This window comes from Tetranychus urticae, chromosome 3 (assembly GCF_039701765.1).
Source record: "Tetranychus urticae isolate SD_2017Ah chromosome 3, NJAU_TeUrti_SD_1.0, whole genome shotgun sequence".
NCBI classification, from domain to species: Eukaryota; Metazoa; Arthropoda; class Arachnida; order Trombidiformes; family Tetranychidae; genus Tetranychus; species Tetranychus urticae.
This window is the reverse complement of record NC_142960.1, coordinates 21,229,850-21,245,047: the sequence shown is the minus strand read 5'-3', so window position 1 is coordinate 21,245,047 and position 15,198 is coordinate 21,229,850. Positions and strand designations below refer to the sequence as shown.

The 15,198-nt window shown below is 33.1% G+C and overlaps 2 protein-coding genes across 2 annotated transcripts in view; one reads left to right on the top strand and one right to left on the bottom strand.

Annotated features, from left to right (window-relative positions):
• Positions 1–11,036, top strand: part of LOC107365030 (uncharacterized) — a 43,583-nt gene extending 32,547 nt beyond the window's left edge. The window contains exons 4-6 of the mRNA XM_015932499.3: positions 1,289–1,503; positions 2,785–4,517; positions 9,645–11,036. Coding sequence (XP_015787985.1) covers positions 1,289–1,503; positions 2,785–4,517; positions 9,645–10,725 — 3,029 coding nt within the window. The 3' untranslated portion in view covers positions 10,726–11,036. The remainder of the gene's footprint in view (positions 1–1,288; positions 1,504–2,784; positions 4,518–9,644) is intronic.
• Positions 11,037–14,484: 3,448 nt separating this feature from the next.
• Positions 14,485–15,198, bottom strand: part of LOC107365040 (protein turtle-like) — a 54,036-nt gene continuing 53,322 nt past the window's right edge. Inside the window, exon 14 of the mRNA XM_015932510.3 lies at positions 14,485–14,778. Coding sequence (XP_015787996.1) covers positions 14,719–14,778 — 60 coding nt within the window. The 3' untranslated portion in view covers positions 14,485–14,718. The remainder of the gene's footprint in view (positions 14,779–15,198) is intronic.

The following is a 15,198-nucleotide window of genomic DNA, read 5'->3' as shown; positions in this document are numbered from 1 at the left end:
AGTTTGCAAAGTTTTTTTTCTCTCAACATGAAGAAAACAAAAAGAGTTGAAAATTGAATGAATAACATTAAATTGAAAATTATCATTGCAAATTCCTCCTTCAATTTGACGAAAAAAAAGATGAAAAAATCAATTGAATGATAATTTAATAAGCAAAAGCATAGGGACGCGAATTGGTTTAAAGACAAATATTGTTGGAAAATTTTACAATTTTTTCTTTACTTAAACTTTGGTTTGTCTTTTGCTTTACTGTTGGAGATTTGGTGAGTTTCAAGATTGATTTTCATTTCAAAAGCAAATGACATGAATGTGCATCTGTATGATTGTGAGCGTGTACATGTCAAGTTAAATTAACGAGTAGAGATACTGATCACATGGTTCAAGAAATTTTGTCCTTTTCCTCTCTTCTACTCTTGGCCTTGTAAACTTGCAATTGATTGCAATTTGAAATGAGCTTACAGTTGAGAAACATTAGTTTCTTTGTAAATGACAACGAGATGAGAGATAAAGATGAGATACAGATGTGATATTGCGTGAAGCCGCACATAAAGATGTCAACAATTTTTGCTTTCTTTTCGCCTTTTCCTTCTCTTACTTTTCATCTTTACCTTTGCTTTGTTATGGATGAATATCATTTTGCTGAGAGTAAATTTACAAAAGCAAACAAGAATAGTTTATTGCTATCGACTGAACATATTTATTTTTCCAGATTTAAAGGCAACACTTTTTATGAAAAATTTAATTCTGTAACCAATTGGACCAGTATTGGATATTTTCATTCCAAAACTCATTTTTTCGAGATTTTGGAAAATTTTCATTTCGATTCTAATATTTAATTCCAACTTGAAACTTTTCGGTTTTGTTTTGAAATTTATCGCAATCGATTTAATCGATTTTTGAATGGATAACGAAGTGAAATATATTTTTTAAAAATTTTTGTTCTCTAACTGGTTGACTTGTTATTCGATATTTCCGTTCCGTTTTTTTCGAAATCTTTCTGGTTAGTTCTGACAATTCGAACCTTTTTGGGGAATTTTTAGTTTTTTTCTACACTTGGAATTTGTTGCTTCTTTTTGATTGATTTTGTTGTTTACGAATTTTCTTTCGAGTTGGCGTCTGAATGGAAATTTTTTGCATTTTTTTTTTGATTCTCTGATTTTCGTGTTTCATCAGAATTACAATTTGCCATTTAAATTTTATTTTGCTATTGAATGAAATTCAATTCCAATAGAGTGTTGCAATGAAAAATGATTTTTATTGATTTATTCTTTTTCTTTTTCTTTTACAGAATCAATACACAACACTGAGATTGGAATGAAATTACCTGAAAATTTGTGTAACCAAATATTCGATGATTGCCTGGAACCCAATAAATGTCGCCTTTTATCTCCAAATTATCCTGGATTTTATCCTCGAAATAAAACTTGCCATTATCTGATTCGACAGAAAGTTGACTCATCTCAGATAGGAAGCGGACTTGGACCTAGAATAACTATTAATCAAGTAAGAAATAATGGTAAAAGAAGAAGAAATAATATCGATAATAATCTGTATTTTATTTATTTCTTTCTTCTTCATCTTTTCACTCTTCCTTTTCATCATCATGATCTATGCTGTTCATCATTTCTGTTCAACTTCTCAGTTTCCCACTTCTTTTCCTCTTGTTACAGATAAAATTTGATAGCTTTGTATTCATATTCAAATGTTGAACTCCAAATGAACCAAATAAGTGCAAACAAACGAGCAAAAGTAAAAAAAGCAAATAATAATGAAGATTCATTTTCTGGTGAAACTCAAGAATAGAATCTTTTCCTATTTGCCTTTCAATGAACAAAACAAATTTCATGTTTCATTAGCATTCTTCAATTCTCCATGATAACTTTTTCCGAACAAAAAAAACTCATGAATATTACTGACTTTGACCCTTCATTGTTTTCCATGAAAAAAAGAGTTAACAAGTTTTCCAGTTTAAATGAAGCAAAACTCATCCAAAAGAAAATTTTCTTAATCATTTTGCATGAAAAACTCATTTATCGAGTGAAAAAATTTCAAGGAAAAGTAAACATTTTTTGTTCTATTCCAACTCATGTTCAATGTTCAACTGTGAATCAATTAGAAGCGAAAATTTCGTTTTCTTTGTCATTCTTTTTTCGCCACTGAAAACTTGTTGACTTTCATGATAATCACCCATGAGAATGTCCATTAGCTTTTAGACTCTTTTTTCACTCTCATCAGCTTTCTAATCCCTCCTTCATCATCATCTTGAAAGAGTTACAACTTGTTCAATTAGAGGCTATTCAATTGATTCCTGGATTCACTTGCAATCTTAACTGAATTAAACATTTTTTTCTTTTAGCTTTTTCTTCTTCTTCCTTCACTTCTGCTTTTGCTTTGCTTTTCTCATTTTCATCTCTTTTCATTCAATAACTATTATCAATAATAATATCAATAAAGCTCCTTTCATAATGATCGTCATCAAATATATCATTTCACTTTTTGCTCAAATAAAAACTAGAGATGGAAGAAAAAAGTTTGTCAAAAGACATTTTATAACCAACTTGATGGTATTAATCGGTTCAAATGAAGAAAGATGAAATTGTAAACATGAAATTAATTTGTCAATAGGCTGGATAATGATATAAATTATAGCTTCAGTTTTCCTAGTGAAATGGATAAAAAATAGTCTTTTCATCTTGAACTAATAGAAATTTTGACATGTTTGATTTGATGACTTTATTGTCGAATTATTTCATTTTAAATTTTTTTTTCCTTTTTTCTCTCCAGTCGAATGAGTATAAAATTTCCATTTTTTCGGGATCATCGTCGACCAACAATGGTAAACAAACTCGAACTGGTCTCATATCTGATTGTCCATTGGATAGAGTAACAGTTTACGATGGGCCGAGCACTAGCTCACCCAGACTACTTCAGTTTTGTGGGACTGGAGCACTACCCACATTGACATCCAGCAAGGGTGAAATGTTGCTAGTGTTGACAAGTGTCCAAGATAATGCACTTTCCGATTCTCGGTTTGAGATCAACATTCAAGTCAACATGGTTAAGAAGGAGGTTAACCGTGAAGTGAGCAAGACAGGCCAAGGTGGAGGTCGAGTTGATGCTAGAGAAGGCATTGGTTTAGGTTCAACTAGACGTGTGGAGAGTGACTTGAATCCATTGGGTTATCCTAAGTGTGAATACATTTACGATGGCTCAGTGTCACGGTCTGGTCGGATTGAGGCTACGGTGGCACCTTCAACTGCTCACAATACAAGTTGTTTGTATCGTTTTACATCACCTTATAGTTTTGATAAAATTTGGTTACGCTTTATATCATATTTTACCGAAGACTCTCATCCCTGGTCAACAGAGGAAAAATGTGATTCAGGTGAAATGAAAATCAGTGAAATTGTTAGTGAAGATGAAATAACAGGGAAACCATTTCATTCATCAAAATCATCATCATCATATCCAATTTCACCAAAGAGACAACAGCAAAAACTGATTGGACATTTTTGTGAGAAAATTTCACCCAAAATTTGCGGTCGAGCTTTCACTGGATACAACTCAATGGTTCCTTGCTCATATCCAAAAGAGTCTTACCTCTCCAAAGGACCCAATCTATTGATTAGCCAATTTCAACGCCGTCTTCCTGGTTTAACCTATTTACCAACCAAATTTACTGCTCAATACGAGTTTATTGACACGGCCGAGTCGGGTGAACCAATCATTGGTACACTTTGTGATCGTCGCTTTACTTCAACCCAATCATTATCGGGTCACATATGGTCGAGTCGTAATGTCTTTTATTATGGTCGAGGAGGTAATTCAGATGTTTCCTGTTCATATTATTTCAATGGTAGAGTTGGTGAGAAACTGGTTTTACGGTTAACCTCATTGAAACTATCCACATCTACCTGCCAGCAAGCCACTAATGGGCCTGTTCAAACGTACTCTTGTTACCCGGGCTCATCCTCACCGAGTCAGTCTACAACAAGAGGTAAAGCAGCTTACAAAAGAGTAAAAGAGAGAAACAAATTTTCACCATTATTGCCTTCTTCACCGCCTCACCCAACATCATCCACATCCCCATCTTCATCAAGCTTACAATCAAACCTGATAACATCATCAACGTTACGGGTCTATGATAGTGTCACCAATGAGCTTCTCAGTGTCGCCTGTTTCTGTGATTCGGCCAACTTGACGGCCACCATTTCATCGCCAATCATTCTTAATCTAATTGGACCACATTCAGTACTCAATTTCACTATAACTGGAATGAGTTCATTACATGATTTCACTGATTTCCATTTTGAGGGAAAATATGAATTTGTTGCCAACAATTATTGTACAACCAATGCAATTGATTTAATTAAATCAGATGGAGAGGGTGAAATCAGCTATACAGTGCCTTCAGATCATAATTTTAGTAACAATAATCAATTTAAATGTCGATGGATTTTCGTTTGGTATCCAAATAAATTCGTTTCACTTCATATCAATGGATATCGACCCAGAAGGTAAGGCAACAAGTATACAAAAATACCGATCGGCAAATGTACAAAAATATCCATAGATTCAAATATTATAATAATTAATAGAATAATTAATACCACAATAGAAAACCAATCTGACGAACAATAAGTATTGCATACCATGAGAGACTAGAAGAGACCATAAGATTGCAGTGTCCATAGACATACTCTGCACTGAGTCGGATACAATTGAGTGTCCTCTCTGACAGCTAAGCTTCGTTGAGAAAGTCTCAAAATTTACTAGAACTATCATCTGCCAAAATATTCAAATAAATAAAAAAGGAAATGTTCCGAGGAGGGTTATTATAAAAAAGAAGTGCTTCTAGACAACTTGCACCTTTGAAAAAGTCTTCACTCTACTTTTCTCTTATTCGTCCTTCATTTCTTGTTTCATCAATTTTCTCACCTCTCAGTGATGATAGAAAAATCTGGTTTCAGCATTTAGCTTCTGAGAAAAAACGAGAAAAAATATGTTTTAAATTCATGAAAGGATAAGTTTTTTTTCTCTTTTATCTTAAAAACAATTTTTTCACACTGAATAGTCAATTAGAGTTGATAATTACTAGTTACAAACTTATATGGAGAAAAGTTTAACTTTAAGCTAAAAAATTGCCTAAACCTTTGTTTTTCTATTCATCACTTTACACGAGTAATTATCTGTTACAACAATTGTTGTTTAAAGTTAATCAAAATCAACTGAAGCATTCAGTATTCAGGTTCAATAAACGGTTAAGCAAAGCATTATTAAGTCGTGTTTTCTTCTATTCATCGATATCATCTTATCCAATCTACTCTCTACCTTCCAGTGTTTATCAATTTTCCTCTTTTATTCTCACAGCCATTTAGTTGCACTTAAGTTTGATCAGCTTTACAATTCGTGATAAACTCAATTTTGCAATGGATACTTGTACATGATCTGATACAGTAATATTTATAATAAGACTAACAATTTGTGAAATAAAATCTCATTGAAAAGTGAGTTTACTTTTAGTTTAGCAAACAAGCTCAACCTTGGATCGCTATTGAAAGAAGAGATGAAAAGAAAGTGAATGTTGAGCTTCCCTACAAATTACTTGAACACGTGCAATATGCGACTCTATGCTGATTAAGAATCGCAATTGATTTTCTCTCTTTCATGTGCTCTTCTCTTTACTGTTCTCAATCTATTAAATTGATACTAGTTTCATTCAAAAAGCTTTACATTTCAAGACTCTTAATGATTTCACTTCAAAACAATCTGCAAGATGAATTTATATGTCATCAGAATAGGTTCAAAAAATGAGTGGAAAATGAAGTGGAATTTAAAGAAAAGAATACACTGTAATAATAATTTTCATTTTTTCCATTTAAATATTGATGCATAAAGAAAATCTGTTGATCTGAAATTTTCCTCAGTTGCTCTCTTCGATGGAAACTTGATTCTCTAAACATTTGAATCTTACATGAGTCACAAGATCCAATTGTTGAGTGTGGAAAGAGTATAAAGAAGCAAATGGAAAAAAACTTGGTTATGATAAAAAAGATGAAGAGCGACGAGAAGAGGAATGAATATTACATGTGAATGAAGATGAAGTTTACCCTTGGGAGTTTTTTCCTATTTGGCTGCTATTGAAATATCAAGACTCTGATGCACCCAAAAAAGGCTGATAAAATTTTTTTCATTTCATTGGTTTATATTGAGCATGGTGAAAGCGTGCTGGCTAATCTGGTTTAGATGCAAAGTGAAAACATTCATGTAAGCTGCAACAGTCTGGCAAAAAGAAAGCATTTATCCAATCTTTTCATATTTATCATGAATAAGTAAAACCTTTGAACATCAGTTGAGTGAAAAAATCATCTTCCTTTACATACATTTATACACTGATCTTATTAACTTATCAAGGTAACTGTACAAAATCATCTCAAACTCATTTTTTTGGCTCTAAATATTTTTTTCTACATTATCATTCCAATTCTTATTTATTTCCCCCACAGCATTTCCATCTCGATACTCACTCCCAGTCCAACTCCAAGTTATTACTCCCAGTAAGATTTGATAATACTCACTCACAGTACTCATTCCCAGTTCGACTCCCAGAACTTACTCCCAGTTTCAACTCCCTGTAATCACTCCCAGTTGAACTCCCAGATTCAACTCCCAGCACTGTGCTCTTTGAGTTCAAAAGTGTTCTCAACTTCCACCTACTTGTTTATTTCCACAACCGAACTCTTATTTTTTCGTCTATTCATCCATAGAATGAAAAAGTTTTGCTTTTTGCTTTCTTTTTCTATTCAACTTGATTTTCAATGGAAATTTTGCAACAGTTGAATAAATTCATGTTCATTGGGTTCAAAGTTCTTTCTTAATTCTTTCCTTTTTTCCCTTTTTCTTTCTTCTTCCAACTTTCACATTTGTCAACACTTTTTCTGCCTCTTGCAACAAGTGATGATTTCAAATGTAACCTCCTTCTTCTGTTAACAACTCGTTTCAATTCATTCCCAATGTCAACTAGAAAGAGAGTCGAGAATAACAAGACTCAGCAACAGTCAACAACAATAAAAACTAAACGAGTCAAATTGATAATGAGCAACACAAGAGTCAACACACAATCAACTTGAAATTGCTCACTCCTCCGGAACTGTCTCAATGAATATGTGCATCCTGACTTCTTTTTTTCCAATGCAGTAAGAAAAAAAGCTCAGAAGGAAAAAAATATTTCTTTTTTTCTACTTCAACTTATTCGCCTCTTTTGTAGTAGAAATGCTCGAAAAATAATGCTTGGAAAAATTTTACTCATAAAAAGTTTCCATTGTTCACCTAAGTGCCTACTAAACTTATAGCACTACAAAATGAGCTCAAACAAAATGAGATGAAGAAAAGAATAGAAAAGTAACCTTTTTTCATGATACGATTCTCGAGGGAAATGAGTTTTACTTTTCATCTCTACATCAACCATCTTTACCATCATTGAAACATATCACATTCAAGTTCAATTTCTTCACCTTCAATTGCAAGCAAAAAGACTAGAAAAAATGTTGCAGAAAAATGATAAATTAAAATTTCAAAAGAAAACAAAAAATTCTTGAAATGAAAGTTCATGTTGACAAAGATGTGAATCGAAAAGTGAAATTTTGTTAATTTCGCAAATCAAATTCAAGTATCATTCATCATTTCATTATTACATCAAGAGTAATATCGAGCTTGTTTAAACAATATTTGTCAGTAACTGTTTGACGCTTGAAGGAAAAGGAAAATTTGACGACAGAAAAAAACGAAGAATCGCATTGAATTGAAAAAGCTAAACTTGTAACGAAAATGAAATTGAAAGTTCTTTTTTCCAAACAATTGGCCTTGAGGGTTATTCAACTGTTTACTTAATCACAGTTGTAATGATACTGATGCTGTTATTTTATCAGATTTTCGTTATTTACCTTCATCATCACCAGCATCAAGGTTGAAGCAAACTGTTGTTTTAACATGAAACCCATCAGCATGTCAATGGTGATACAATTTAATCTCACTTGACATTTACCTTATCAGCCCTTGTTTACCTTTCTATTAGTATCGATTGAAAACGAAAGTCGAAATTCTCACTCTTTTGTCTGCTCATTTATTCATGGCAACATCACACTGATTTGTTTGCTTCACTGTTCCAACAAAACTTTTTCATTTACTAAAAAGGTTTGAAATTCATTTGCAAATTGAACTTGACCAAAGGTCAACATAGGTAAAGTTGATAACAAATTCAATGTCACCTTTGCACAGATTTTCGCATATTCTAAATGTTCAATTATCTCTTCTTTTCCAGCCTCATTAATCATTAAAGATGCACAAGTATCAATGCTGCTCTTATTCAGTTTACTTTCGACTTCATCAATCACTGGTTTTATAAACATTTTTGTCTAATGATACAATTAAAAGAATGAGGGAAAAAAATGTTCGAGTTCAATATTGAAGCTGACATTGGTTATTGAGTTTAACGTTAATAATGATGGATCAACTCGAGTCGACTTTTTTGTCTCCATAAATTAATGTTGCCAGTTTAACCAAATTTAGTTTTTCCTTTTCACTCTTCATGATTTTACTCCCAGCCAAGCAGGCGAAAGTGCAATAAAAATTGTTGACTCTAAATGATGATATTAACCAACGATTACTTTGCAAATTGATTGCTCTTCGTTTCTCTTTTGAGTCTTTCTTTTATTCCAATCTTCTTTTTGCTCACTGCATTTGATTACAAGCAGTTTAGACGAGAGTAAAAAAAGGGTTGAATTCTGATGAAGGAACAACTTTACTCCAAGTCGATTCTTGCAGTTTTAATTTCATAATAAATCTCTTTTTTTCTCAAGACGAAATTTTGCAGCAACTTTTTTTTTCTTCATCATCTTTTTTTCCATCCTTGCTTTCCAGCTCAATTAACTCGCTATTCACATGGGAACTTTACAGGGTAAAGATGGGCAAAAAAGAGCAGATTTAATCTTGTATTAAAAAAGAAGAGGAAATAATCGATGGAAAAATATTTATAAGCAAACATGAATCTTGATGTGATCAAGACGACGAACTGTTCAACTTTTTTTGTTCACTTAAAATGTTAATCTTTTACTCTCCATCAAATGCATTATCAAATGAGTTTTAAATTATTAGCAAAATGTATAATGTGATCTTTAGTTCAATTTGGTGAGAATAGGGAAAAAAGATTACATTAAAAGTGTCTATAAATGGTGAACAGAAGAAAAAGATTTCAAAGATTATTCATTTTCGTCTGATGCATCAGGGATTATTTCAGGTGATAGGTGAGATTAAAGAATGGAGAGAACTTTTTTTCTCGATAATCTTCATGGAAATTTTCAGTAAAAAATGTTTTTATTTTTATCAAACTGTTGGATTTCACAATTTTGAAACTGATCTTTTCGAACGTAAAATTGTGAAAAAAAGAAAAGCTTTTCGAGAAAAAGTTCATTTTGTAAATAACTCAACAAGTAAAATCTATCGAGACAATGTTTCGTCATGTTGGGTTGAATAATACTTTTCGATTGTTGCTCAACATTAATGAGGAATTATTTTTTGTACAAATAAGCTTTGTTAGAATGGATTTGATATGAATGGAAAAACTAATTTTTTTATTCTTTTCGCAGAGGTCAAAAGTGCGAGTCGAAAAATCGATTCATCATTTATTGGGATTCACCTTGGAGGCCGATGGCAACCATTTGTGCTCGAAGCAACTCGACTGGACTTGATGGAGTCGGAAATGATCATGTAGAGACCATCAATCTATCTTTATCTTTGATGCAAGAAAGATCTTCTTCCTGGTCTTCAATGACTTCACCGGTATCACCTCGGTCTACTTTGGTTCCGCCAAATGAGCACAACAACTTTGCCTCTTCATCAACACCTAATCAAGATCAACACTATTACCAATCGAGACCTCAAGATTCAATGTATCCTTCTTCACCCATTTCATTCTTCAACTCTTCCTCTCTTAGGTTCATCATTGAGATAATTGCTGAAACTCCTTCGGCTACATTCAACTTTCGCTGGGTTACTCAAAAGACTCCTGTAAATGCTCGGAAAACGGAAACGAGTGAAACCCTGAGAAACACTGATTGCCTTTACAAGTGTCCGGAATTCAATTTTTGTCTCAGTCCTGATTTACTTTGTGATGGTGTTAAACACTGTCCTTCGGGTTACGATGAATCAAACGTTTTCTGTTCATCTTCCTTTCTTTTGGTATACTGTTTCCTGGCACTGGTTACCATGGTTGCCATAGTGGCTGGTATACTTTACAGTATTGTACGAACCTTGAAACGTCGATCAAACCAATTGTCATCCATCCATGATAACCACTCGTGTCAACCTCCAGCCACCATTTGCTCTCTATTTGATGGGCAAGGGTCAACCTCAACCGGTTCACTTTGCTCATCAACACTTCACAATCGCAACTCAACTTCATCACCTTCAGCTTATTTGACATCAAGCACCACTCAAGGGCCTGCAACTTTGTCCACTTTGAATGAATTCGAGTTTCATCCAACTCTTCAGTCTCACCATTACTATCATCATGCACATCACCATGACAATAAAAATAATCTTCATAATAACCATTCAAACCATCAGCAACATCAGCTTCAACCACTTATCAACCAATCAACCATGTGGACTTTCAAAAGGTCCGAGTTGATGGGAGTTTATTCCGACAATTGTGATAGAAACGTGTGACAATCTCATTTATATTGAAACATGAAAAAGTCCTTATCAATAAAAGTTTAATTAACAATTAAATTCTCACATAAATAATGAAAATTGACAAACTTTTACCCCCTTTGCTGTATATTGCTATAATTTTCCATAATCTATTGAAAATTCGAGTTTTAATTGTTGAACAAAATGATGCGTAAAAAGTCCAATTCATATTGCATTTTTGTACATTTCATGCTGACTCACGTGTTGACAAAATGACAACAATTGTAACAAACTTACAATCTTTTAAAAACTTGTCCGAAATGATTAAAACACAATTTGCATCTTAATTCAAGAGCATCAAGTTTCATAATACATAATCGATTTTTAATATCAGTTGCATCTCGTTTTGATCTGAAATTGTCTTTCGAGTTTTTCATTACAAGCGATTCTTTTAAACTATTCAAATGCAGTTCAGCTTTCATGTGCAGGACTAACTTTCAGCTGTGTTTTGCAGGTAGTGACATCTATCAATTACTAACGAGACTATTTGAAAACAAAAAAAGCTAACTTGGAGCAGAACTCTAATGATTTTACTAATACTTAATTATCTTAATCCTGGAAAACCAATGATGGGTTGATTCTCATAGCTCCAAAATAAAATCAGTACACTCGAACTGCATGTTTGATTCTCAATGACTCATCAAAAATGTCAAATATAAAAAGTTATGTCCAGATTTTCATATTCTACATACAGGTTATTGAACCTTATTCACTTCGCGTTGAGAAGTAATTCTAAGTCCTCTTCTTGATCAACTTTCAATGATTAATTAAGAAATAGATGAAAGTGAAAAAGAGTTTTTTTGCGTGGAAAAGCGTGAGAAACTTTTGTTAAACAAATTAAACCTTTATTTTTCAATTACAAAATGATTTTTGACTGCTTTTTGTACAATTTGTACCTATTTTTTTTAAGTAATGAAATAGAATAACATTACAAACCACTGCATCTTTCTGCAATAAATTCCTCCGCAACTTTATTTATCTTTCTAATTCTTTTATTGCATATTCTGCTTATGTTAAATCAGCATCATTTTTAATTTACAGCACAATTCACAATATTTCACTAAGGAACTACAAAGATTAAAGTTGAAGGTAACTCATAAACCGCAAAAAATGAAATTCAAAATCATAAAATTGACGCGAACTTCAGTTACAGAAAATTATTTTACTTATTTTAGTATGAAAAATGTCTGTTTCCTTGAAAAATATAAAATCTAGATCAGTTATTTACTTCTAACTTGTGTGGTTTTTGGAAAAGCCGATAGACTATCTTATCTGCCCCTATAAGTCTGTCAAGTCGTGAGAAATGATAGAGCCAAAGCGTTGAGTCAAAAAAAGAGGATTTCATTCATCGGTATTACTCCGCAAGACTGTGATCGTAAGTTTAAAATGATAAATGACACTGCACTTGCAATCAAAAATATCAATGCCAATTATTAAAGAATTTACTTTGGATTTATCCGAAAAACCTATACAAGTTGATGGCTTGTGCACAGGCAATCCAAAAGTTCATTATAAAGATAAATTTTCATACCCAACGCAGTCAAATGGAATACCTGGGTTTTTTTCGTTTTAAGCCTTCATGCACTCAAAACTCCCGAAAGGTTAGTGTTACAGACCTGAGACTTAAGTATGAGCTTATAAAGCTTGCGCAAATATAAGTGCGAATACTCAATATCATTCAAAGTCAATTCTTCATTTGACCTCTAATTGGCAGCGGAAGGTCATTTTCTGAAGTCGAATGCGATTTTAGAAAATGACCTTCCAATGTCAATTAGAGTCAAATGAAGAATTGACCTTGAATGAGCTTGAGTATTCGAAATTATGGTGGTGCAATCTGTAAAAGCTCATACTTCAAGTCTTGAGTCTGTAGCACTAAACGTTCATGAGTTATGCCTCATGAATGCGTAAAATGACAAAAAAACGCTCGGTATATGTGATTCAAAAATTGTCAAAGGATGTGAAGTCAAAGATCGTCGTTGGTTTATTGTTAATCTTTGAAAAACTAACCGAGGATGCTGTAAAACGTTTCATATCAAGTTTAATCTAGTTTAGCGAAGATAAAGAGGCTAGTATTGGACAACCGGAATACTAGAATGGCGGTCGTTTTGAGATTTAAAGTGTGGAATCTTGGAATCCATCCATCAAAAGCAGTATAACAAAGAGATTCGTCGTCCAAAATTGATACTGTTCATCATTACTCGTGTAAAGGATGATAGCAATTATCATGAAGTTATAAGATTTGGTGATATTGAATATGGTTTCATTCGCAATGTGTAGTTGACTATAAGACAAAAAGTGCCATAGACGAAAAAGGTTTGATCAAATTAGCAAAAATTTTCCCAAAAATGAATGCCAAACTGATAGGAATAAATAATGTGATCGGTGCCTTGAAAGAGATTCTTGGCAAACAAGCAACTATCATCATGGGAACTGATGTGAGAATTTCGGTTGTAACAATCCACGCGATGAAAAATCTTTAAATCGTTGTGCTATTCCAAAAAAAATGTTAATAAAAAAGTCGAGACCCATAAGTCAGATCTCGATATTGTCCATAAACTCAAACGCTCAAGGTCATTGAGGGTCTCCGCGTTATTTGACCTGTAAATGTCATTTACAGAAGTGACCTTTAAACACTAGGAACGTACGAACTTATTGCTTTTCAATCTGACGAAGCACATGATTTGATCATGAGTTCTGTAGTCTCAGCATTACAAGAGATATGCGGCTATTAGACGTGAAATGAAAAAAACGCGCGGTATCACCACAACCTAATTCGAATTACGAATGTCGAGTAAGAATCGATAGTAAAGATTCTGGATACAAGTTTTAGCTGGATTTACCTAGAACTTGAACAACTGAATTTGAATCAGCAAATGAACACCGCAATAATACTCTGAAATACGACTTACTAAACCTGCAACCTTTCTTTTTCTGAAAATTGGCTGATTAATAAAAGAATTGAATGTCCTCTGTCGATCGAATGGCTTATCGGTTTGAAACTTCAGTTTTAATGACTTTAATTATTAATGAGACCGGAGAACAGGATCAGCGAGAACTGGAGCTGATTTGGTGGGGTGGCACTCTGGGGTTCAGTCAGGTTGGACTGATTCCTCCAGAGGTAACTTAGTAAGCAAGAGAGCTTGTTAAAGGTGAAGAACTAAGTGATTTATTCTCTCAAAAGTTATGATTTATATACAAATGAATGAGGGAGCAAAGAGAATGCTATTGGACCCTTAGACGGTCAGAAAAACACTTGTTATCATGTTTTCCCCCTTTGGGGGTCAAGGTAAGCGCAAAATCGAGTTTTGGAGAAGGAGTGAAAATGGATGAGAATGAGTGTGTGCAAAGGCGAATCAGCTGGTTTTGACATTTCGTCACAATTAATATCAATGATTTCCAGTCATTGCTTGGATAACACCATTTTCCTAATGATGAATTTAACAATCTTTCGGTGTAGAACTAACTGAATTATTACTGTGCTTCTATTGCATCTGTGTTATATTTTTTAAATAACTGAATATAAATCTGTTGAAGGACTCTTTCTTTAATCAATTGTTCTTTCTTACTGAGAAATGGTGACTACAAGACCTACTTACAACGATCAATCTATTAACTGTTTATAAAGTACTTCTGAGGACGGAAACATGTTTGATGCACCCAAAGTGTCAATTCATCAAAGGCTGAATTGTTTGTGTTGCAGATGTGCACAAACTAGTTGAATGAAAGACAAGATTGTTTTGGTAAACAGTTTCAGTTTAATAGTTTCACTGTAAGATAACAGATGGAGCCGGATGACTCGTAAACATTTAATGTGAAAAGTAAAGTTGCGTAAAAAAATTGATAGAAAACAAGATTTTTTTATATTTAAATGAACAATCATTATAGTTGTCCAGTTTATTTAGAAAGTGTTTCATCAGTTTCCTTGTAAATTTGGCTAGACAGGGTAATCCATTGATCCAATGAAAAGTGTCAAACTGGAGTTGAATAAGTGTATTCACCGTCATTACCATCAAATAGATGTCCAATACTCTGTAAGTCAGTATGATAATGAAAAGTGAAATGAATAAATAATAAAAATTAGTCTGGATTGTTGCTCGATGAATAAAAGAGCAACGAATAAAACGGAAATTTATCATTGCAACTGCTCAAGTGGAAATGCACATCAATTGGTAATGTAAGATAATGGTTTTCTTTCAGAATCCAATGAATGCAATTTAAATTGAAATTTAAATGTTTTCCAAAACATAAAAAATCAGTCTTTTTCTTTCGAATTGATTTCGTTTTCTCAAAGAAACTTGTTTACGAAAAAAAAGTAAAAACATTCAATTTTCAAATCTCAAAGGACAACTCTTTCTCAATAATCAGAGTTTCTGCTCGAATCGACAGCAATTTTACATTTTTAGGCAATTAATAGTTGCACTGTTCAGACAGACTGACAAACTTGTCCAG